Source organism: Salvia hispanica, chromosome 2 (genome assembly GCF_029641045.1).
Source record: "Salvia hispanica isolate PSC_SH4W2 chromosome 2, Shi_PSC_v1, whole genome shotgun sequence".
NCBI classification, from domain to species: Eukaryota; Viridiplantae; Streptophyta; class Magnoliopsida; order Lamiales; family Lamiaceae; genus Salvia; species Salvia hispanica.
The window spans coordinates 32,654,502-32,680,602 of record NC_142693.1 but is presented as its reverse complement, the minus strand read 5'-3'; the positions used below and the strand labels follow the sequence as shown (position 1 = coordinate 32,680,602).

Genomic DNA, 26,101 nt, shown 5'->3' with positions numbered 1-26,101 from the left:
AAACCAAAATGTAATTATGAGAAATTTGGGGGGCTTCGGGTGGGAGGTTACAATTAAAAGGGGTTACTTTGTTAAATTGAAAATCTTGCGAGGTGGAAGCTAATAAAAGAAAAATGGTAAAACCCCAAATAAAACCTTTCGCCGCCGCACGGCTCCGTTCCGCCAACTTCATTCCGATTTATTTCGCGGCCACAGGGAGAATCCGCGGCGTGTGGCTATTTGAAAAAACTGGTAAGCTGATATTTTTCCCATTTGTTTTTCCTCTTCTCATTTTCTTTAGGAGCTACTACGCATATTCAACTTTGCTCTACTGTCAGCATACATATTTGTCTATGCGAGTAAATTATTGTGCTTTAATTCGTAGCTATTGTTCTGTCATGTTGTGTTTTGTGAAATGCTGGATTGTAAAGAATTAACTTGTGAAAGAACAATCGAGGTAAATACTGCATTAGCTGAATCCCTATTTGTTGTCTGTTTCTGAAGTTTCGATTTTTTTAGGTTTGTAACTTGAATAGCGAGTAGAAAGAAGGAACCTTGGCAAACTGTGGCCAATTTAAGAGCATGAAATCTTAGAGCTTGATGCAATTGTTCTCAACTTGTTGTATTCGTGTGCTATGTGTTTTTCCCTCTTTTTCTATGGGGGGTGGTACTGTCGGAATATCATGATTCATGAATGTTGTTTGAGTCCTTTCGTAATTCCCGACGTTTCCATGTTGTCGCGTTGCAATAATTGCTATAGCTCTCTGGCATAATCTCACGGAGGATGTATCTAACTGCATATTTGTTACTAAGTTGGGAATTTTATTTGTAGAAAAACCAGTTGGATGATCCCACTGTTGCTTCTTTGTTTTTTTCCCTAAATGCTCTTTTTCTAAGTTGGGGGGTTGTGATTTGTATCGGGGTCTGTCATCCTAGCAGAGGGGAGGATGAATACCACAAGCCACTAAAGCTTGTGGATGTAAACAAAAACTTGTTCAGTATTATATAGCGCAGAACTCTTGGATTGTGCTTCTCTTATGGAGTTTGATGAGTTTGGTGGTTTGCTGAAAATTTGAACTGCTTGTAATGTTTATATGTATGTCTCTGGTGCTAGATATGTTGGATTGCTAAGATCAGAGAGAAGAAGAATAAGAATGGTATTATCAAACAAGAAGCTGAAGGAGAAGCTACGAGCTGCTAAAGCCACAGTAATCACAATCTCAGGAGGTCAGAATAACTTAGCAGACAAAAATCATGAGAAATCCCAGGCTATTTCTTCTAAAGCCTCGGATTCCTTGAGGGTTATACAGAATCTAGAGGCACAAAAGTCCAAATCATCTAAAAGAGAAAGACCTAAAAGAGTAAAACCAAAGCAAAAGGCACTGTCTGAGAATGCAGACATTACGAAAAATGGAGGAACAAGTGGTGATGTGGTGCTAAAGCAACAAGATGGGCTGAATTCAGATACTAAGCAGGAAAAGAAGGTGAAGAAAAGGAAGAATGATGAAAGTGGGGCATCAGAGAACGTAACGAAGAAAAGGAAGAAGAGAGATGTAAGTGAGACATCAGAGAATGTGGAGAAGAAGCAGAAAGATGAAAGTGAGGCTTCAGTTAAAGTGAAGAAGAAAAGCAACAAGAAGAAGAAGAGGCCACGACAGTGGTGGATGATAAAGAAGAGAAAGAATGAAGATAAAAAAAATGAGGAGGCAGAAGATGGGGCAGTCAAGGAAGAAGTTAACCACAATGAAAATGGATCCACTACGGAGAAAATTGTGGCAAATCCTGATGTGAGCATTGATAATGATAGGTATGCCATTCCGGACTTTATTCTATTGGATGGTTTATTTGTCGTGGACTTTACTTGTAAATAGACCTTGTTTGGTAGTAGTATATTTTTATTTACCAATCAGATAATATACGTGAAGGCTGAACAGTAATTGTTTAATTTTCTCATTTGAAGGTTATATGGTAAACTTTTTTCAATATTGCTATTTTGTTTAATGAGCTAAGCTTTTGATATGTAGCTCTACTTTATTGTGGCTCATTGCTTAGAACTATGTCAAATTGCATGAGTAGCATGTTAACTCATACTTTCTTAACTTTAATATTTGGATGGAACTTATCAGAAGACCTCATAACTCGCCAAAAGAGCAAGACTAGCAACCCTTCTTGTGTTCACTTATGCACAAAGAGTACTTGACCAACCTAGACATAGTTATCCTTCCTCTTTGCCTTCTCCTAGCTGTTTTTAGCTTTTCAATGGACGGCTAGTAACATGATTCTTGTGAAAATTTAGCATGATAAATGCAATGCCTTTTTGCTTCAACACTTACATTGCGCAGCTGTAGGCTGTAATTTTGTCTTGAGTTTTTGCAACAGGGTTGCTTTACATTTTGAAACTTTTAAAACTCCTCATATGTTTGATTAGCTCTGAATAGTTTCACTCATCACATCTTGCTTTATCCTGCAGAATTAATTTAGAGAGTTCTCAAAAAGTGTACGTTGGAGGCATTCCATACTACTCCAATGAGGATGATATTAGAAGTTACTTTGAAGGTTGTGGAACCATTACTTTCATTGATTGTATGACATTTCCTGACACTGGGAAGTTCCGAGGAATAGCATTTATCACTTTCAAGGTAGATTCTCTGACTGGATAGAGGATGAATTTGTATGATTTGTTCGTACATTCCGCGGTTAGTGTTATTTTTTAGGACGACGTGGAACCAATCTAAAACGCTACTCCCTCCGTCCACGAATAAGAGTCCCGTTCACTTTTTTGCACTTATTTTGTAAAAATGATAATAAATAGTTAAAGTGTAGAAATGATAAAGTAAGATAGAGAATAATGTAAATAAGACTCGTATCTACATTATTCTCTATCTTACTTTATCATTTCTCCACTTTAACTATTTATTATCATTTTTACAAAACAAGTGCAAAAAAGTGAACGGGACTCTTATTCGTGGACGAAGGGAGTATAATGCATGCAATACAAGTACAACAGATATGACAGAGAACGGGAATTCTATTAGATTAGTTATCTTATTTATGTTATTGCTGCATTTCAGCTAGCTGTTGAATCACACTTTCTGAAATTCAATAAAGTAAATCAATCTTATAGTACCATGTTAACTAAGCTTATTTTATAGATTGAGCTCCTAGGTTAAAAGTTATTTTTGGAATTGGAGCTTACAAGTAATAAGATCATATATTTTAAAAGGGGAAATATCAGTTTGTGTCCCATTATGCTTTTTCATAATATCCCAACTTCAACATTTTCACAATAATGTGGGTTTTTGCTTAAATTATGAGATGGAAATAATGATTGCATGTCTTTCTGATATGGTCCTGGAGATTTTGCGTTCCATCATGGCATGTTTGCCTTGAGAGGCAAAGATAACCATCATTGTACCTCTATTTGATGATAGTTCGAGCCCGTTGTGTAGCTAGGACCATAAATTTTTCTATTAAATCACTGTATCAAGTTGATGGAGAGGCATGGTCACTTTCATTATGTTAATTTGTGCTTTTTTTCTTGTAGACCGAAGCTGCAGCTAAGAGAGCATTGGCACTTGATGGTTCCGACATGTAAGCTTATAGTAATATTGTAACACTCGAAGTTCCTGTTCACTTTGTCTTGATCTGAATTTCTACTATTTTCCAGGGGTGGATTTTTCCTTAAAATCCAGCCTTTCAAGCCAACTAAAGAAAACAAGTTGCCCAATTTTGCACCATCTGTTGAGGAGGGCTACAATAGGATATATGTGGGTAATCTGGCATGGGATATAACCGAGGATGATTTGAAAAATACTCTTGTTGGCTGCGCAATTAAATCTATTCGGTTTGGTCAAGATAAAGAGACGGGGGAGTTCAAGGGATATGCCCATGTCGATTTCGATGACAGCCTCTCTCTAAAAACAGCTTTGAACTTGGATCAAACCGTAGTCTGTGGGAGGCCTATTAAAATAAGCTGTGCCGTGAAGAAAGGTACTGCTTTTGAGTCGAAACCAATTCGAAAAGATAATCAAGTCGAGAATGGCAAGGGGGTCGCTGCTGCCAGTTTGAAGGCTCCACCTAAAGACTATCAAGTCAATGCGGTAGCTGCTGCTGCCAGTTTAAAGGTGCCACCAGAAGACTATCAAGTCGACCATTATAATACTAGCAGTGTCACAACTGATGTTGGTTCAAAGATACGGAGGCGAACATGTTACGAATGTGGAGAAAAAGGTCATCTTTCATCAGCTTGCCCGAAGATACAAGCTGCTGCTCCTACAAATCCAGGTACACAACCGCTGTTACCTGCTGCTGCCAGTTTAACGGTGCCACCAGAAGACTATCAAGTCGACCATTATAATACTAGCAGTGTGACAACTGATGTTAGTTCAAAGATACGGAGGCGAACATGTTACGAATGTGGAGAAAAAGGCCATCTTTCATCTGTTTGCCCGAAGATACAAGCTGCTGCTCCTACAAATCCAGGTACACAACCGCAGTTACCTGCTGCTGCCAGTTTAAAGGTGCCACAAGAAGACTATCAAGTCGACTATTATAATACTAGTGTAGAAGTTGAAAAGCAAGTTACAAGCAGTGTCACAGCTGATGTTAGTTCAAAGATACGGAGGAGAACATGTTACGAATGTGGAGAAAAAGGGCATCTTTCATCAGCTTGCCCGAAGATACAAGCTGCTACTCCTACAAATCCAGGTACACAACTGCTGGTACCTGCTGCTGCCAGTTTGAAGGTGCCACAAGAGAACTATCAAGTCAACCATTATAATGCTAGTGTAGAAGTTGAAAAGCAAGTTCCTAGCAGTGTCTCGGCCGCTATGAGTTCAAAGATACGGAGGCGAACATGTTACGAATGTGGAGAAAAGGGCCATCTTTCATCGGATTGCCCGAAGGTACAAGCTGCTGGTCCTACAACTCCAGGTACAGCATAGTCCAGTATTCAGAATGCCACACCATGTAGTCGGCGACAACTCTGGAGAAAAAGGAGAGGAGGCTTTTTAATTTATACATTTGAATATTGAGAATGAATTGACAATGAGAGGGAAGCTTGTGCTTCTTTCATTTTTGCTCCCATTGTACTTCTAGCTTTCATGCAAAATTGTTGTTATAGTATCATGCAGTTGTTTTATCCACAAAAAAACATGACACAAGGTTAGAGATTGACTTTGATTTTCTGTCTATTTTCTCAGTCGTGCAATGTATTCTTTTATTTCAGTTTGTTTAATCACTTAAACCAACTGTGAATGAGATCGAAGAATAATTCGAGCCAAATACAGTGAACATTGCTGCCTTGTTGTCGTCAGAAATATGTAGTATTTTGTAACTATATTCTAGCAAAGTATAATCAATTTTAAATTTGAAGTTGACAAAATAATCAAAAGGCTCCAGACAAAATCACATGCCTGTGTTAAATTAATAGGAATATTGTAGATATATATTCAACTTTTTTAATTAAAGTCGTTGACATCCAGCATTTTGAAATAAAATGATTCTGTTTCTTAAAAAGAAAGAAATGTAGTATATGAGGTAGGTGGTGCTAGGCATAGTTGATTTGGAAGTCATTAATTTAATTGTCGGCCAGTTGTGGAGCCACTGAAATTTCGTAGTCACAAATCCACCACACAACCTTATCAATGAAAGAAGAATATGATTAATCATATTGTATTGCCTCAATTTTAAGCCAAAGTCATTTTTATTATAATCTTAATAATTTATTAAATAGCTCGGACTTTGCTCCACAGTTTGATTTATGGCCGAAATTATTTTTTTGACAAGAATATGTAAATAGGACGAATAATTTATGGTCAAACACTTTTTTTTCTTATAACTACCCGAAATACATTTTTCTATGCTAATTAATTTGTTGTTATTTGTTTGACATTTATAGTCAAATTAGTGTAGAAGTGATGCCAGATTGTCTTTTGGGTCATAGATGCAAACAATTCCACACTAATAATGAACTTAGTATGTTTCACTCTTTGCAATTTAGAGCTGTGGTTTAAATCTCTAAGTTTAAAGTTGTTAATCGAGTCGGATTGACCTTACGTCCTTACCAGCTCATCAGTGAAACTAAATGGGCTAAACTCATTGCCTAAAGTGGGCATAATTGGTCCATTTTTAAACTCAGGTCCAGCCCAGACCCAAGACCACTAAAAACTCAGCTCACATACAGCTCGGCCTAGGCCCATGACCATCTCAACTATTAAGTGAGTTTAGGCCGGCTGAGACTTATGGCCCACGGTGCCGGTGCAGCTTTTCCAACGTCGTCGTTCTATCAACGCCGATGTTTATTCTACTGACAACAATCATATGTATTTCCCTAACTTTTCTTGCTTGTTCTCTAATTCTTTCTTTCTCATTATCCATCTCTCTCGTAGTTCCCTACCGTCAATGCCACATATATTTCTAGCATCGCCAACATAAAAAAATACCATGCTCTATACTAATAGTGGCAAAGCCAAATTAACTACTACTAGTACTACACTTTCTATGAGGGCATCCGCATCGCGTCTCGATGCGGTCCCTATCTCGTCTCATCGAGACGGCGATGCGGCATGCATCTCGTCCCGAAGAGACGAGCCGTCTCGTCGCGTGACGTGTCCCGAAGAGGCCGGCCTCGAGCTGGTGAGACACGCGCCTTGGCGATGTGGCGTGCTCCGGTTCGTGCGTGACGCCCACTCGCCGGCCCGCGAGTGGGCGTCGTTTATATCCGTTTAAAATGTTTTTTTTTGTTTTTTTTTTTTAAAAATCAAGAAAATTCGAAAATAAATTAAATTAAAATATTGTAATTTTTAATTTTTGTATTTTTCAATATTGTAATAAAAATTGAAAATTAAAAAATTAAAAATACTCCATAGGATTTCAATTATGTATTTTTCGTATTTTCGGATGTTGTAATTTTTGTGGTTTTTAATGATTTAATGAATTATTAGTATTAATTTAATATTTCAATGAAATATTAATTGAATTTGTTGGAAATAAAAATAAAAAATGAAATTGAATGAATAGTTAAGGGATGAGATGGTTAAGAGATGGAGGGATGCAGGTGCTGTCTCTTAGTTAAGAGATGAGGTGAAAAGTACAGTGATGCCCATAAATAGTGAAGAGATGAGACAGTTAAGAGACGGATAAGAGACAGGGATGCGGATGGCCTTAGTCTCAATTAGGGGTGGCAAAATGGGTAGCGGGTAATGGGTAATTCCCATCTCGATCCGCTACCCGCGGGGTATTGGGTACCCGCCACCCGACGATAACGGGAAACGGGGCGGGATCGGGTAGTGTGTTTTAGAGTTTTACAGGTAGCGGGTATACCCGTTAGTCCTGATAATACCTGTTATTATTAGTATTAGTCATATTCTATCTTTTAACACTCTCTCCGTTCCATATTAATAAAGGTGTTTAAATAGTTAAAGTGGAGAAAAAAAGTAAATAGTTAAATAATACTTACTTAATAGCCATATACGTACTCATTTTGAAAAATTAAAAATAAATAGTTAGAATGGAGAAAAAATAAAGTTAGAGAGATAATAATGTATAGAAGAGTATTTCTATTATTAAATTTCTAAAATGAGTGAAAAAATTGAAATGCCTCTATTAAGGGGAAATAATGGAAGTACTTTATATAATCTAAGAGTTCTTTTAAAACATTTTATATTCCAACGAACATACAATTGAAAACTCACCGGAATTAGCTATAAAGTGTCCCCTCACTTTTATTCTCAATCTATTCAACATTACCATCGATATTAATAAAGTAAATTAGGGAATGTTGGCGGTTATTATGATTTTCAAATTTTTTATTAGGCTTTTGGGTCGGGTACGGGTACCCGCAATGTCGGGTACGGGATATCCGACACGGGTATCGGATAATCCCGGTATGCCGCGGGACGGGTATTGTGACATCAAATTTGGCTAAAATGGGTATGAGTACCCGACTTGTCGGGTGCGGATACCCGCAGACAACCCATTTAGCCACCCCTAGTCTCAATGTCAAAATCTGGATCCTCAAAGGTGCATTATTTGTATATATGGTACATGGAAGGATGGTGAGATTATGTTCCTATCAAGTATTACAACATCACGTGCGCTGAGGTGGTACGGTCTCACTTTCGTGCACGAAAACATTTTATTTATGTATCATACTAATATATAAAATCTCACTCTATCTTTTGCCTACTATTATTGTTCCTCCACTACCTTACAAAAATAAAGTAGCTCATTAATTTTTACTTATCTTTTTCATATTTTTTGTGCATTGATAGTGATACACTTGAAAGCAATAGTCATCAAAAGATAACTAGAAAGTTCATATAATAATACTAATTAGACGTACACGCCACATACATACCAATGAATGCCTAGATACAATTAAAAAATTATTTACGGCTTAATCAAATGCTTTTGGCAAGAACAAATTTGGTCTTATAAATAAAACTTGTAATTTATGAAAAGTCCAAGTTCTGTCACTAGTTTGTGGAATTGAAGCATAGTCAATTAACATAATTAAAGGAAATTCTGAGACAACTAAGATACAACCAAAAGAAGAGGACAAATTGCGAATGGGACAAAAGAGTCAAACAGAGTAGGCCTTAATCAAAAAGAAATTTTGTTGGCTTCCATACTTTTAATTTCTTCATAAATAATTTTAAACCTTTAAATGCGTTATCTCGTTCACGAAAGAATCTACAATTAACGAATGAATAAGTAACTAAATCCGTTGATAAAAATAATTGGACAGGATTCCCACACCAAGTATTTTCTTCGTATAACAGAAACAAACAATAAATTAGTATCAACATCGATTCATCTCGTCATTTCTTTACTGAAGTCCATGGATCCATCCTTATGTCACTCAACATATATGAATCATGGATATGGAAAAAATGAAAAATTCGGACACCATACTCTAATATTGTAGTTGCGGCATATGATTTTACATGAGAATTTCACTATAAATATTTATTGAATTCCACAATATATATTGTTGATATTGATGTGAATGGTGGATCGAATTTAATTAAAAGCTTAGGTCTCTTTCATGTAATATACGTAGGGATGACAATTTTTGGCACGACACGATAACACGACACGAACCCGCACGAAATTAATGGGTATGTGTCAAAGCTTATTGGGTTCGTGTCGTGTTCGTGTTACACGTTAAGTATACTATAATATTATTTCGTGTCGTGTTCGTGTTACACGTTAAGTATATATAATATTAATTTTATTTTTATTTATTTTAAAATTTTAAAAATTAAAATTAAAATTAAAATTTTTATATTAGAAATAATATTAATATATTATAATATTATTATTATATTGTTGTTATCGTGTTGTGTCGTATATGTGTTGTTATCGTGTCGTGTTGACCCGAAGTGGTTCGTGTCGTGTTCGTGTCTGAGGGTAGCGGGTCGTGTTCGTGTTCGTGTTTGGAGTTTTCTTAACGGGTCGTGTTCGTATTTGTTGTTATCGTGTCGTGTCGTTATCGTGCCGTGTCGTTATCGTGTCGACACGATAACGACACAACACGCACGATTTACCACCCCTAAATATACGGTCATACTACCTATCAAGTTTCAACTATCATCAACCGACAAATTTGCAATCATGCATAATTTGAGATCTCTAAACTTTTATGCTGTAAAAAATCTTCATTTTGTTAATTTGATTAGGAGAAAACTAGTATATGTATATAAATAATGACAAATCTTATCATGGAATTAGACACAATGAATAAGGTTGTCGCTAGCTTCGGAAGGTAGAGGCAGTGCGATGAACACCACTGGCAATACATGGCGAACGAATAACGAAAGTAAGTCACAGTTACAAAAGAGGTTATTGCACCATGTTGTCGACTACAACATTAAAGACTGAATTTAATGGAGTTTTCTGACCCTCAGACAGTGGAATTGGTCATCCCTCAACCAGAGACGGACCTAGGTGGGGTCGGCCGACCCCACCGCGGGTCCATGAATGCCACCGGAATATACGAGAATTCGTCGGCCGATCCCGCAACAGCCCACCTCCGACCCCACGGCCAACGCCTCCACCGCTCCACGAAAGTTAAACGAAAAAGTGTTGAAAACTGGGATTTAGAGAAATAGAGAGAGAGAGAGAGAGTAGATATACAATTAAGTTATCGATAGTGATTAAAATTGAGAGGAGAGATCGATGAAAGAAAAAGAGAGCAGAACCAAGATAACTCTGCGTAGAAATGTGGTGATGAAGACGCATCGTAGTTTGTGCAATATTATTGTGTGGTGAATAAAAATTTTGTTCTTCAAAATGAAATGGGACTTTATTAGCTTATTTAATTAGTACTCCACTTAGTAGATACTAAAAGAATTGTAATGCATTTTTTCAAAAATATTACTACCTCCGTCCACGAAAATTCGTCCCGGTTTGACCGGGCACGAGTTTTAAGAAATGTAATGGAAAGTGAGTTGAAAAAGTTAGTGGATTGTGGATCCTACTTTATGTATTAGTTTTATAATAAAATGTGAGTAGGAATGAGTTAGTGGAATATAAGATCCACTACCAAAAATGGTAAAAGTGAAATGGGACAAATTTTGGGAGACGGACGGAAATGGAAAAATGAGACAAATTTTCGTGGACAGAGATAGTACTAGTATTTAAATATTATCTATATTTTTAAATAATTATTATTTAAATATTATACTCCATACATTAAGTATTCGGTATATCCGATCCCACGAGTTATATATCATGGGTCTGTCGTTGCCCTCAACCCCACTTGTGCCATTATATATGAATGGATAATTAATTAGTATCATACTATCATAGTATATTTTGCGGATTGAACTAATCAGTACTATCATTTTTTCTTTATTTTTAAGTTTATTAATGGTTACTATCTATTCATAGTGAATATCGACATTATAAACTTTACCATTTTTATGCACTATTGACTACAACTATTTGAGATTCTGAATAAACTGGAAGTAGAAAATTAACGTTGTACTATATAATTCAATACATCCCAAATAAAATTACTACTAGCTTAATGTTGTCATGAAAAAGATTCTTTTGTCCAAAATATAAAAACATACAATAATTAAGTTAAATTTTTATATTTTTCAAATAGAAAATGAGAACCCTTATGTAGCCCCAACCCAATGTTATGTCGTAGATCGACACATAAATGACCTTCCGATAATAATTTTCTTTACGCAATCTCTAATTAAATTTCGTTGAGAGACAGTTTTAATTTCAATTTATTTGAGACCAATATTTATACTAGTAGTAAATTAATTCGTAATTACCTTTTTAAATTTTCTTTATACAAACTGTAATTAGATAATCTGTGTACAAAAATTCAAAATGGAAATAGAAAAGAAAATCCAAAAATGGTAAATAAAAGCAGATAAGCCTAAGATATGAAGACCGAAAAGGTAACAACGAAGACTTTTTGGACACACACACTCTCTCTCTCTACCGAATTCTCTCTCTCTCTCTCTCTCTCTCTCTAATTCTGACCCGCCGCCGACCTTCTCCAGTCGGCGAACGGCGCGCTGCAGCGGAATCAACCTCGCTGTCTAGCTCTACATCTCACGCTAGGTAGATTTCAGCTTCAGTAATTTAATTTTGGCCGAAGTGAATAATAAAATGGTTTTTGTCCCCAATCCATTTTTGTGGACTTGCAATTTTGATATTCAATGTTTTCACACCTATCCTCACCGGAGGTGATTACGCGGCGACATTTTTGACCTCAATTTGCTGAATTTCTGTAGCTGAAATAGGAAAAGTTTTGAAGCGCTCAAATTTCCTCAGCACTAATTTTATGCGCTTGAAGATCAATAGAATCGTTATTTTACTGGTTTAGAGAAATCTCAGCGCCATGAATGAGTCGGCAGCTTCTGGCGACTCTTCTTCTGGTAATCAAACGATCTCTCCGAAACCAGCTGCGAAGAAGAAACGCAATCTGCCTGGAACTCCAGGTATGTGGAAGTGGAATAGAAGCTTCGAGAGTTGATTTTGTTAATTTTTGTGAGTAATTTTGAATCATAGAGGTGAGAATTTGTGTGTGATTGGATCAGATCCTGATGCCGAGGTGATTGCCCTATCGCCGAAGACGCTGATGGCGACGAATCGATTTGTGTGCGAAGTCTGTAACAAAGGCTTCCAAAGGGATCAGAATCTGCAGCTGCATCGGAGGGGCCACAATCTGCCGTGGAAGCTGCGGCAGAGATCGAGCACGGATGTGAAGAAGCGTGTCTACGTCTGCCCCGAGCCGAGCTGCGTCCACCACGAGGCGGCGCGGGCGCTGGGCGATCTGACCGGGATCAAGAAGCATTTCTGCAGGAAGCACGGCGAGAAGAAGTGGAAATGCGACAAGTGCTCTAAGAAATACGCAGTTCAATCCGACTGGAAGGCGCATTCGAAGATTTGCGGAACGAAAGAGTACAAATGTCAATGTGGAGTCGTGTTTTCGAGGTGGGGAGTGGCTTCAGTTCCATGGAAACTCAAGTCTTGAAGTGGAATTGACGGCTTATTAATCTGGTTTTGATTGCAGGAGGGACAGTTATATCACTCACAGGGCATTCTGTGATGCTTTGGCAGATGAAGGTGCAAAAAAAGCTCCTTTGGCAGCCGAGCCTGCTGCTGATGCGGCTAAAGATCTTGAAACTAGGGTTTCGTCGGCGCTGCCACCATCGCAGCAGCAGCAAGCCTCTACACCTGAAGATCCTCCTCAAGCTGCAGCTGATGTTGCTTCCAGTATAGTACCTGATAACAGCAGTGATGATAATAGTAATCATGGTATATTAATACAACTTGGATTTGTTTGTTGTTTTATTCTATTAGTTGTCTTTTCCTCTACACATTTGTTGATTTGGACAAAATACAATAACATTTGTTATCTACTTGTCTTTGATCTTGAAGTTTTGTCTGTTACTGGTTTCTGTTGTTATCTGCATATTATTTGGACTATGTTCAAGAACTATATAATAGTATAAAAGAAGTTGTTGGTTTCTGTTGTTATCTGCATATAATCTTGAAGTTGCTTGTTATCTGTTACTGCTTCTTTGTTTCTATAAGTAGTAAGTATTTTCTGTTTGTTTCTTGATATTGTTTAGTGACGGAGTTGCTGGATAGCACCATTGCCAATCCCAGTAGCAGCCAGATTTTGGAAGAGTCGCCTAACGCCACAAGCTTAGCCGCGAGATGCAGCAGTAGCAGTTGCTCTGGCAGTAGTGGGAGCTCAAGCAGTAATGTATTTGCCAGCCTATTCGCTTCATCCACATCTTCAGCAAGCTTGCAACCGCAAACAACTGGATTCACCAACTTATTTCAATCCGTTGCTCGCCCTGATTATACCCCTGATGCCGCACCCTCTTCATCGTCAGAACCTGTAGCTCTCTGTCTGGCTGTCAATCAAGGCTCATCAATCTTCGGAAATGCAGGACAGGAGCGCAGGCAGTATCCTCCAGCGCCACCACCCGCTCTCTCAGCAACAGCATTGCTGCAGAAGGCTGCTCAGATAGGCGCTGCTGCACCAAACATGTCATTGCTGAGGGGTCTTGGGATAGTTTCGTCTTCCTCATCTCCCAATTCTACCGAGGAGTGGAGTCAGCAGAAAATGGAGACAAGTGGGGGATCATTAGCTTCCGGGCTCGGGCTCGGACTAGGCTGTGATAGTGGGTCTGGTTTGAAGGAATTAATGTTGGGAACTCCATCCGTTTTCGGCCCAAAGTACACTACTCTCGACCTTCTCGGGCTGGGGATGGCTGCTAATGGTGGCTCAACGGCAGGGTATCAACTTTAATGATGGTGTCGACGTTTCTGCAGCAGCATAAGATTTGTCTGTTTGAAGGTTTGTTGGTGCACCCATATTTATCTTTCTCTCCAGAAATGCTAGTAGCAGTTGTGATATGTGATTACTGATTAGTATAGTTCAAATATGTAATTTTACTAAGTAGAACAGTATGTTGGATAGTCAAATATATAAATAATTAGAAGTTGAATTACTTTAGTGATCACATCTGCTGTGCACAAATTGTTTATCTAATAATGACTAGGTTGGGCCAATGTGAGTAGTAGAAGGTGAAGCAGATGAAGTAATGAAATAATGCTAATTTAAAACTATCTTAGATTAGGGATGAGTCAAATTTGATAGGGACAGATGAATAAAAGTTTTTAGGTGAATATTTATGTCATGATAGTGGTGTGCTTGATTGAAGCATCATCTCTCACACAACATGTTTTATCTTTTAAAACTTAATTAGGATGAGGATAATGTGATGTTGAATCCTAGTGGGTGTTTGATTGGTGTGGGTTGGAACAAATTAAGCAAATCATTTAAGGTTAGTACTGACTTGTCTTTATATCATCTTGATTTGCCATAATCCCACTTGATTATCAGGATAGGTTCTGTATCTGTTTCTAGGTGTGTGAGAGAGACGTGCTATAAGAAAATATTGATGTTCGATTTAATATACTACTACAAGTTTTATGAATGTTATCTGATTGAATAAATAAGATCTAAATATTTAATCTCGGGGTAATATCATGTCTTATTAGTGAACACTTTAGTTTACTAAATATTTGCCACAATTTCTTTTTGGATCCGAAAATTTTGGTACGGCCATTTGTATAAGTGGGGATCGACATAACTCACTATTTTATTACCTTGCGTAGCCATTATTTACAATGTTTGTTAATGATGTACACCTTTAGTTAGAGTGAGAAACTTGTGCTATTCACACCACTATCAATCATTTTACCAATATTATAATGTCATTCACAATATGACAATTTTGTCGTGGGTGTAGAGAGTAGTCTATATGTTTAGAAAAAATATCACAAGTTAGAGACTGAAAATGATAAAATTATGTTAGTTTCAATTTCTAAATTATTTGCAAGTTTTAAGTTGAAAATATTGTAATAGAATTGACAAGTTCAAAAAATTGGAGTAGACTAATTATAATAACTGAAATTTTGGATAAAATTGACAAGTTTAGAAGATTAAGATGAAATTGATAACATTACTAAATGTATGAATAAAAACTCTACCATTAATTCTTAAGTATCACAATTTTTTAATTGTTCCAATTTACTATCGGAAATTTTTGTCATCTGTAAAGTCACGGTTCCAAATTATGCCAAATATTTTGCTATGAAAAATAAATTCTACGCATTAATATTTCCTTTTATTTTTTAGTTGATGGGTACGCAATACTACAATAGATACAGATTTTAAAATAAAGATACACTACTCATTGATAAAATATCACGGTTTAATTGGTATAATTGCTAAATATTATCGCGTGGGTGTCTCCATCTCGTCGCAGAGAGACGTCCGCGACGAGATGACAGTGAGACAGCGATGCAAACTCCGTCTCGTCGCCATCTCGTCTCCGTCGCGTCCCGTGTCTCCTTCCGAAGAGGCAGCTGGTGAGACGTCTAGCCACGCGCCTTGGCGACGTGGCGAGCCGTGGTTCGTGCGTGACGCCCACGAATGGACGTCGTTTATATCCGTTAAAATTGATTTTTTTTTAAATTCAGAAAAAATTCAAAAATTAAAAAAAATATAGTATAAAATTCAAAAAATACAAATCTTTTTATATTTTTTTTATGATTTTAATTAAGTGTTTTTATATTTTTTAGGATTTTAATTATGTGTTTTTTATATTTTTTAAGATTTTAAATTGTAATTTTATTTTATTTAATGAAGTGTGTTTTTTATTAATTGGATTTGTTGAAAATAAAATTAAAAAATAAAATTGAATGAATAGTTAAGAGATGAGATGGTTAAGAGATGGAGGTAGGGGTGCTTAAACGGTTCTCCGGTTCTCGGTTAACCGGAATCGAAACCGGAACCGACCGGTTAATTGAGGAATCGGAACCGGAAAATCCAGTTCCGGTACCGGTTCCAACTTTTTAAATAACACCGGTTCCGGTTCGGAACCGGAACCGACCGGTTCCTAACCGGGAACCGGATTATAATTCAAATTTATTTTTTTATAATTTAATATACTAAAAAATCTAATTTATTGAATTAATTTTGAATTAAAGTAAAATAGTTTGAAACATTGAGTGATTTTTAGATTTAAATGTTTAATCTGTGATACTTTGAATCTACAATTATTTCCCTAATCCATTTTTTATGAACTAACTACAATGAATAGAACATCATAAGTTTGTTTTTAGTTTTCAAAAGAACTTATACAAATACAATATCATTTCATATGATATATTTATTACAAATTTATGTAACAATTCATTTAACATACAATTTTAACATATTTGTGAATTATTTATTAAGCGTTCCGGTATAAACCAAATAGTCACAACAATATCAATTAGTATTGAAAATTCCAATGAATACTATGTTTAGCCAAAAAAGGGAAAATGAAATTCAATTTTAAAATTCAATTTTTTTAAAAAATTGCTAAAGTTTAGAACTCCTATTTTTGTATTAGTAAAAAATTGCTAACATAAACTAGATCGACCCGACCTACTACACTTGGCATCACTCTTATCCATATATGAATATTATTGTATTGTTGGTTTGTATTTTGGGTATTTATTTTAATTTTTAGGTATTATTTGTTATAATTCTAGATGTTGGATTATTATTTTTTTAGTATTGAACTATTTAAAATTATAAATAAATTCGGATTAAAATTACACATCGGTTCCGGTTCGGAACCGGAATCGACCGGTTCTTAACTGGCCGGTTCCAAACCGGAATCGATCGGTTCCGGTTCCGGTTCTTGAATTTATGAAAATTTAAAACCGGTTAACCGGTCAACCGGTCCGGTTAGAACCGAAACCGGCCGAATAAGCAGGCCTAGATGGAGGGATGTAGCCATGTAGGTGATGTCTCTTAATTAAGATATGGAGTGAAAAAGTACAGTGGGGTCCATGAATAGTGAAGAGATGAGGGGGTTAAGAGATGGATAAGAGACGGCGTTGTAGATGGCCTTACTCCCTCCGTTCCACAGTAATATTGTCATTTTGCCATTTTGGTACGTTCCATAGTAATAGAGTCATTTTCCTTTTTAGTACTAAATGTTAATACATTTTTCTACACTTATTTTACTTTCTCTTATTTTTTTCTATATTCATTTCTCTACCTTTCTCATTTTCCACTTTATTCTCTGTTCACTTAACTCACCTAAAATAATTTTTCTTAATCTCCTTGCTGAAAAAAAGACTTTATTACTATGGAACGGAGGGATTAAAATATAGCAAGTGATAAAATGAGATCGAAACTTTTCAAAATTTGTTTAATTTAATTTTTAATTTTGTAGCATGCATTAAAATACTTTGCACTAATAATGGGTTGTGGTTGTGGTTGTGGCCGAGGCCAAAATGTCATCACCTCTCTAAAATATGATGTCCCATAAATTAAACAATAGTTATAGTACTACGATATGATACTATTATTAGTTTGTAAGATTTACTTTTTTTTAGTATACAAAGCTTCCGACACCTCAGGTTCAGGTATTTACGTATAGAAAATGGAAAATAATAATTATAGTATAGTACTACTAGTAATTAGTATACTTATTCAGTTACATTAATAACTTTCATTAATAATGTTTCAACAAATAATTTTTTTGAAGACCCAAAAAAGAAGACTTGTTCTCTCTCTCTCTCAGCCGCCGACTCAAAAAAGCCACCGCCCTTCCACCTCGCCGGCAGCTCTGAACCGCAGAGTTCATCTGAAAAGGTGCAACAAATTAAGCTCTGTGTACAACCTCCCCCACTCCACTCCTTCATTTCAACACAGTAGCCGCCAATCTCTGTAACTTTTCCCATTCCAACCTCTATAATTTTGGTCAAATCTCAACACCCACCTGATTTCCTCCGTTTTTATCCACACCCCATTTCCGCAAACTCGTAAATTTTACTTCTTTACCGCTCTATTTTGCCGCCATTTTACCGGAGTTTGCAAAATCGCCGCCGCCGCCTTTTTTAGGGCACGCATTTTTTCCGGTTTCTGAATCAATTTCGTTAGATAAAATTAGTAAGGGCTCAAATAGAAGATAAAAAATGAATGACTCCACCGCCTCCGGCGATGATTCTTCCGGAAATCATGCAGCGCCGCCGCAGAAAGCAATTGCGAAAAAGAAGCGGAATCTCCCCGGCATGCCCGGTGAGAATTGAATTTATCACACCTTTTTTTTTTTTTTTATCACTGTGTAGTTCAAAATATGCAATTCAATTGATTTGGGGATTATTTAATTTGATCAGATCCTGACGCGGAGGTGATCGCTTTATCACCGAAGACGTTAATGGCGACGAACAGATTCGTCTGCGAGGTATGCAAAAAGGGGTTTCAGCGCGATCAGAATCTGCAGCTGCACCGGCGTGGCCACAATCTGCCATGGAAGCTGCGGCAGAGATCAAGCAAGGATGTGAAGAAGCGCGTCTACGTCTGCCCCGAGCCGAGCTGCGTCCACCACGAGCCGTCTCGGGCGCTCGGGGATCTCACCGGGATCAAGAAGCATTTCTGCCGGAAGCACGGCGAGAAGAAGTGGAAATGCGACAAATGCTCCAAGAAATACGCGGTTCAATCCGATTGGAAGGCGCATTCGAAGATTTGTGGAACGAAGGAGTACAAATGCGACTGTGGGACTCTGTTCAACAGGTTGAATTTGGTTTGGTTTCGAAATCGAATTGAATTTCGCCTCTTTTTCTTGATTGTGATTTTGTGGTGTGTAGGAAGGATAGCTTTATCACACACAGGGCATTTTGTGATGCTTTAGCAGAGGAAACATCGAAGCCAGCCTCTGTTTCACCGCCATCGCCACCTTCACCGGCCTCATCGCCTCCACCACCGTTGCCATTGCCATCGGAGCATGAAGATTCTACTCAAACTGATGTGGTATCTTTGGCCTTACCAGATAACAACAATCATGGTAGTTTGCTAAATCCTGATTTGTCCTTTTCTGTTGCCTTTGAATCTTGGATTCTGTTTTGTCAGTTTATGGTTTTTGTTGCTCTCTGCATATGGTTTTGGATTAGCTGTTTTTTTATTGCAAGAACTAGATATTAATGGACAGATTAGTGGGAGATTGATTTAAAAAATTACTTACTTTATGTAAAGCAAACAAGCATTAAGATCCAAGAAGTGGAAGCATGGTTTCACTTTATGCATAGAATCATTTATAAGGAAAAGTTATAGCTTCTTTTGTTGTTTTAGTTGATTTTTTTTTTATCTTCATTTTAATTTCTTGTAGTTACGGAGATGCTGGAAAGTGCAAAACCTGATTCGACCAATGGCCGGATGTTGGAGGAGACACCCGCGATGACAAACTTGACGGGTGGCTCTAGCAGTAATGGAAGCTCTAGTAGTAATGTCTTTGCCACTCTGTTTGCTTCATCCACATCTTCTGGAAGCTTCCAATCTCAAACAGCCGGCTTCTCAAATATATTCCGTTCAATTGCTTGTCCTGACCCTACGCCTGCTATTGCCCCGTCTTCATCTTCAGAGCCAGTAGCTCTCGGCCTTGCAGTGAATCAAGGGTCGTCAATTTTCGGAACAGCCGGGCAGGACCATATGCAGTATCCTCCAGCAGCACCACCGCCATCTCTCTCAGCAACGGCATTGCTACAAAAGGCCGCTCAGATGGGCGCTGCAGCATCAAACACGTCGTTACTGAGGGGTCTCGGAATTGCATCCTCGTCCTCGTCTCCTAGTGTTTCTCACGACGGGCCATCATTAGCTGGTCTCGGGCTGGCCTGTGATAGTGGCTCTGGTCTCAAGGAACTAATGTTGGGAACTCCTTCAATTTTTGGGCCTAAGCATACTACCCTAGACCTTCTTGGCTTGGGGATGGCCGCCACTGGCGGCTCCACTAGCGGACTATCAGTTCTGATGAACGGTGGTCTCGACGTTGGTAGAGACTTCAGTGGCCAAGATATAAGATGAAGCTCAACAAACAATGCTGTTGATTGTAGTGAAAAATCCTGAGTTTTAAAGTTTTGGATGAGATGCAACCATTTTGCATTTCATTGGCCTAAGGCCTTTGATGAAAAGAGAATTACTGTTAGTATTTGTGTTTTTCTTTTTCCAGTTTCAAATCGAAGGTGGAGTAGGCGGCCACCATACTTCGTCTCATCGGGTGATCATACGTCCAGGTACGAGCTCGGGTTCGATATGAGATATGAACCAATTATGAGTCTAGGTATTAAACTCACATGCTACAACGCTTTGTGTATATATTTTGTCACATTAAATTAGTTAGATAAACATATGTAATAATGATTGTAGCTTGTGTTTGTGGATTCCCTTTTTATGTTTGGCTGAAAAAATCTTGTTTATTAAGCACTGGAAAGACGAGTTTAGGTGAGTGATGTTTAAACATGATGGGTGGTTGTGGGGCAAATGTCAGTCAATAAATTAGGTCTTATCCAAATAAAAATGAAGTGAGAAGCGTAGCAAGAAAGTTTAGAAGATGATGATATCTTGCTCAATCACAAGTGAAATTTTGTGTAATGTACAATTGGATTGATTTGTAGCAAAATAATGCAATAAGACTATGATTATAGTGGTGTGACATCATGAAAATGACATGAATTGGGAATCATTAGACTTGTCAATATATTAGTATTGGTCAAAGTGTGAGGCCGGCAAGTTGCTACCATTATATATGAGTTCAAAAATATCAAATGATGGGCTTGAAAGCATGTATCTTTACGTCAGATTTGTTCATAATTACATGATGGTTTATAGTAGTATATGATTTTACACTAGGATACAACTTACATTTACACAATTATATGGATGATGGTTTCCGGAAGAAATTTGAATCCTTGAAAATACTTGTACCATTCTTTTTTCGATTGGGCATCAAATCAAATTATTTAAGCACTCATACGAGTAAAAAAAATTAAAATAAATCATACGAGTAACTAGTCACTTGTCCACCATAAGGTCAAGAGGCCAAAGTAAACTAAGGATGTCGCCGGCTCTGATCTGCAACGGATGGTTATGGTTTCATGGAAAGTGAGAAATCATAACCGGCCTCACAAGTAACTTAATGGTTCCAGTTTTGAATCGGTAACCACTGGTTCCCGTTCAAAACTAGTGATGTTTGGGACGCGTGCCTCAAGCTCTTGGGTCCAACCTTTGTTCGACTCCCATTCCATTAGAAAATGTACTTACTACTAACTGATACTTCTTCCGTCCCCAAAATATAGGCAAACTTGTACATGGTACGAGTTTTAATGTGCAATTGGTAAAGTAAGAAGAGAAAGAGCATTCCCAATGGAGGTGGCGAATTCTCGGCGATAAATCGCCGGTTATCGCCGAATTATCGCCGGCCATTGTGGCGAAGTCGGCGATAATTCGGCGATAATGTTGCCGTTGCTTCGCCGAGTGGCGTTCTAACGCCGGATTATCGCCGAGCGATCGCCGGCCACTGTGGCGACGCTCGGCGATAATCGGCGATAATTAAAATTTTTTTTTTTTTTTTTTGAACCCAACGGCTATTTTACATTCCACCCCTATAAATATTTCCTCCACTTCCTCCATTCATCACCCACAATCTTCATTCTCTCCATTTTCAATCTCTTCTCCCAATCTTCAATTTTCATCAAAATTATGAGCTTTTGGAAGAAAAGTTCCCGATCGGGTAAGGATAAGGGTAAGGGGAAAGAGTCGAGTTCACAAATTCCCAACACGGATGAAGCAAACGAGCAGTGGATGCAGTCGTTGTTGGCGATGGGTTCTCCTCCCGGCCAACTTCCATACGGGGGTCCGTCTCCTTTGCAGACTCCTCCGGCGCGGAGACTTTCTCCGTACTTCAACTCTGCCGGCAGAATGCCCTTTCCAGCCGACGATGTGTATCGGCCCCAGTTCGACACCCCCGGATCAACCCCAGGCGACCAAGAATCTCAGGCCGCGACACTGAGCGCGGAGGACTTCGAGGTGGAAGAAACGCCCACCGAGCCGCCTTCTAGGAGCGGGAGGGGGAAGGCGCCGGCGTCGTCGGCTGCGACTGATACGGGTTCCGATGAGAGGCCGAAGCGGGTAAGGACTACTTACACTCTGCAAGAGTCCGAGCTGATAGCCGACTGCTGGGCGGACACGTCACAGGACGCGGAGCGCAGCAACTACCAGACTGAGATCATATTCTGGGAGCGGATTGCCGCGAAGTACAGGAGCCACAAGACTGCCTCAATGAAGGACCATGGCAGCGAGGCGATCCGTCGGCATTGGGAGCGCCTCATGAGGGACTGCGGGCACTTCAACGGTATTTATTCTAACTTGATGACTCACATGACGAGTGGCCAGAACGAGCACATGGTCCGAGATGAGGCCATCCGGATGTATAGTAGCCAGTACTTGTCGACGAAGGGCTTCAAGTATTGGAACATCTACGATAAGCTGAAGGATCTCCCCAAATTCCGGACGGGAATGCACGACGCGCTGCACGGGAAATCGGTGCGCTCGCGACTTAGCGTTTCGGAGAGCGAGGGGAGCGCGGCCCACATCGACTTGAGTGGGGATGGTCCGCACGAGCGCCCGGAGGGAGTGAAGAAGGCGAAGGGGAGGCGGAAGGGGAAGGGCGCAACGTCGGAAGTCGCGTCGGAATCCGTCATCGACTTAGAAAAAGCCACTTATTCGAGCAATGTCGCCAATCTGACCCAGATGTACACGCTGTACTTCACCGGCGGCGGGACCCCTGAAGAAAAGGCGGCCCTCTGGAAATGCATCCAACACCTGCAGAGTACGCTGGGGCTCGATCCCGACGCCCCTCCGGCCCCTCCGTCTTAGATTTTTTTTTTTTAAATCTTTGTTTATTTGCGTTTTTTATTTGTAGTTTTTTTTTTCTCGTTGTATTATATTTTCCAATGATTAATACAACGATGAATTGTTCATTATTAGTCTATTTATTAAATACATTTGTAGGGAAAATTAAATAATATAAAAAATAATGATGTAAAAATGAAATGTTGAGTTAGGGAGAAATAAGGGAGAAATAAGGGAGAAACCAATGTAGCACTTGGCTAAAAACTGGGGATAAATTTTGGTGCTGATGTGGCGCTGATGTGGCAGGAGTTAGGGAGAAATAAGGGAGTTTTTAGGGAACTCCATTGGGAGTGCTCAAAGGGAAAAAAAGTAGTAGAAATAGTGTTAGTGGATTGTGGACCAACTTTATTAGTGGTGTCATGGTGTTTAATTGGTTAAAAAAATTTCATATTTAGACCTTGTCTAATTTTGAGTGACACCCAAAATGATAAAACTAGTCTATTTTTTTTTGGACGAGTGGAATATTTTTTAAATCTAAATTACAACGGTTAAATTGATAGAATTCCTTATGTCGGAAAAGCCCATTTCGAAATATTTCAGATAGCTGGCAGCCCAAATAAGAGCAAATAAACATTTGGTAGATTTTATAACTAGTCATCATGTGATATCTTTTTAAACATGATAATGTTCAAAAGTTTTTGTAATAATATTAAACGACACAATGTTTTCTTTGCCTAGCTAGATTGATAGGAATTGGGTCCACTTTTAAGAAATCAATGAAGGAATCGAATCATAGGAAAAAAGTCCATGAATCATAGGGTATTTTTTGGGATCGAATTAATCACATATACTACAAAAATCTAAGGATGGTAGTCTTTATGTAGTTAAAATTATACTTTGGACCACCGAGTAAAAAAAAATATAATCGCACTCCCATCTATAAACAAGAGTCTTACTTTTTCTTTGCCAGTACGAGTTTTAAGAAATGTAAACAATATGCGATTATTTTTACCATTATTGAACTTTCATCAATCACGATAACATTTTAGATTAGCTTCAATCACACATTATATATATCTCAACTATAATGGATATTATACGTTTAGTAAGATCTCGATGGATGACAAATCAACTTCAAATAATTATACTTTTACGTGTACATTTTAGTGTCCACATTTACTATAAGATAACATTAATATTATTAAAGATCCATATATACTTTCTTTAATTGTCATGGCCAATTTATATCCACTGTTTTTCCACACCTAAACAATACATTGTGTCTTTGCTTTTGAGAGTTGGCTATTAATCCTTTTTACGAATTGTATTAGTCAGAATCTCAACCCCTTTTCTTTTGTATGCTTCAAGACTCTTCTTTCTTTTTTCTTTTGCCTAATTTATTTATTTATTTTCCGTGTGTGTACGTATAAACAAAACTTAGCTCCTAAGTACATCACTTAACCATTGCTTTTGTCTCCATAATATTATACTACTACTATATATTTTAAATATAGTTTAAAGTTAATTGTATGTCTGTAAATTAATCATCATCATCATCATCATATTATGTGAATAAAATCGCCGGCAAATCGATTTGATTAAGACCCTTCAATTTATAATTTATGAGTTAAGACACGTTGATTAACAATTTAGAGGTGTAATTAAACTCAAACAAATATAAGCCTTTGCCATGACCTACAAAGGATTTCAGGCATCTGATATCGTTAACGTTAAGGGGTAAAATCGTCATTCTATTATTTTTTTGGAGTGGTTTTCATATAATTATCATAATTAATTTATTTTATTTTTCTTGAGTTCCTAGAAATTTCAAATTAACCACTTATAAATAGTGGTTTTCGTTGTTCCACAATCAATTTCAATCGTTAGTAATATATTCAACTTCAAGACATTAAGATTTATCTATCAGTTCGGTCATTTTCATGACACATTTTGCATCATAATGTGAAATAGTATAGTTTTATTAACGAGAAAATGTTTAGGAATTGAAAAAAACTTTTTATGTCAGTTAACTAAGAGTGACTTGATTTTTGGAAAATATTCGAAAAGAAAGATGTGAAGTGGCACTATGGCTGAATGAAACGACGCCGCTTTCTCCAAAATTGATTTAGCAATACATGCATCGTTGTCTCCACCATTTTAACTGCAACTTTTTTTTTTCTTACCTTTCTTCAGAGCTCAAACTTTTCCAATAATTGTAAAGAAGTTGTCAATTATGTGAAGTTGTTTTACAACTATGTATGGTCCATTAAAAGATGTAAAAACAATAAAACTACGGCACTGAATTTTTCGAAACGTGGCGTGGGGCTTTTATATGCTCAAAAAGAGGTAATACTAATAGATAGAGTCAAACTTTAAATAAAGTAAGCCAATATATTACATTTACACGCTACTTGTAACTTGAATGAAATAATTAGTAGTAATTGAATTAATGGCGAAAAAGATTTAGTCAATTTATCAGGTGTATGATTAAGCATCGGTGTGCCTAAGGGTGCGACAACGAGACTAAAAAAGGCTTTGACTCCACTGTTATGTATTGTCTCGCCCTTGATTGACCTTTCTCAGGGTGACACTGGTTGATCTCATCGAGATGTGGTAAATTGCAGCAGTTTAACAGGGTTCCTTGATGACACATATATGAACTAAAGACAACTAAGGAAGAAAATACTACAAAAACAAAAACACGCACAGTTGTTATAAAAGGATGTATTTATGTAATATAGTGCAAAATATTAATATAAAAAAAGTATTATTATAGGAGTATGTTGAAAAAACATTGATATATATGACAAATTATTGTTTTATGAATAAAAGTTTAAACTAAATAATTAAGAATAGTTTTTACGATTTATAAAAGCATTATAAAAAAGGGTATTATTATTGATATGATTGAGGAGTTTAAACTTTAAAAGGTTCAAGAAATCTTATACAAAGAGAAACATAATATTCCACTTTTTTCATACGTAAATTTAATGTCAATGATACATGTGTACGGTTTTAATGTTATTAAATAAATTAATTAATAGTACTATAAACTTGTGGCATATAAAAATCAATTATCACCCTAAAGATGCTTGTTGGACAAGATTTATTAATGGAAAATCAAACTCATTACCAATGTGGAACACTAAAGCAAGTTCACAACAAATCATATTTGCATTTACTGAAAAGAAAGTAGGCCGGAATTCTTTAATAAATTATACCCTAGAAATCAAATTTCACCGTCTTTTCTAAGTAAAAAATATAGATTTTGGTATGAACGCATGTGTGTTTTCCTTAATATAATTAGGAGAAAAAAAGTGGACAAAAACACCTTTAAAAAGGTGAATGCTTTTACCACTAAAGTTGAAGGTGGAAAACAAATTA

General features: G+C 37.4%; 2 protein-coding genes and 1 pseudogene across 3 annotated transcripts; all 3 read left to right on the top strand.

The window, feature by feature from the left end:
* The first annotated feature begins 114 nt into the window (after window positions 1–114).
* Window positions 115–5,171, top strand: PHIP1 (phragmoplastin interacting protein 1). The gene is made up of 5 exons (XM_089066097.1): window positions 115–231; window positions 1,094–1,786; window positions 2,450–2,618; window positions 3,524–3,570; window positions 3,647–5,171. The coding sequence occupies exons 2-5, from the start codon at window positions 1,134–1,136 to the stop codon at window positions 4,920–4,922; spliced, it is 2,145 nt and encodes a 714-aa protein (XP_088922223.1). The 5' UTR covers window positions 115–231; window positions 1,094–1,133; the 3' UTR covers window positions 4,923–5,171.
* Window positions 5,172–11,404: 6,233 nt separating this feature from the next.
* Window positions 11,405–13,988, top strand: LOC125201279 (zinc finger protein ENHYDROUS-like; annotated as a pseudogene). Its single transcript, XR_016135382.1, has 4 exons — window positions 11,405–11,948; window positions 12,048–12,444; window positions 12,524–12,768; window positions 13,086–13,988. The product of XR_016135382.1 is annotated as a zinc finger protein ENHYDROUS-like (transcript).
* A 3,491-nt stretch (window positions 13,989–17,479) lies between these two features.
* On the top strand, window positions 17,480–20,287 carry LOC125202466 (zinc finger protein GAI-ASSOCIATED FACTOR 1-like). Its single transcript, XM_048100863.2, has 4 exons — window positions 17,480–18,112; window positions 18,211–18,607; window positions 18,682–18,878; window positions 19,200–20,287. Exons 1-4 carry the CDS (start codon window positions 18,010–18,012, stop codon window positions 19,889–19,891), a joined length of 1,389 nt encoding a protein of 462 aa, XP_047956820.1. The 5' UTR covers window positions 17,480–18,009; the 3' UTR covers window positions 19,892–20,287.
* The last annotated feature ends 5,814 nt before the right edge of the window (window positions 20,288–26,101 follow it).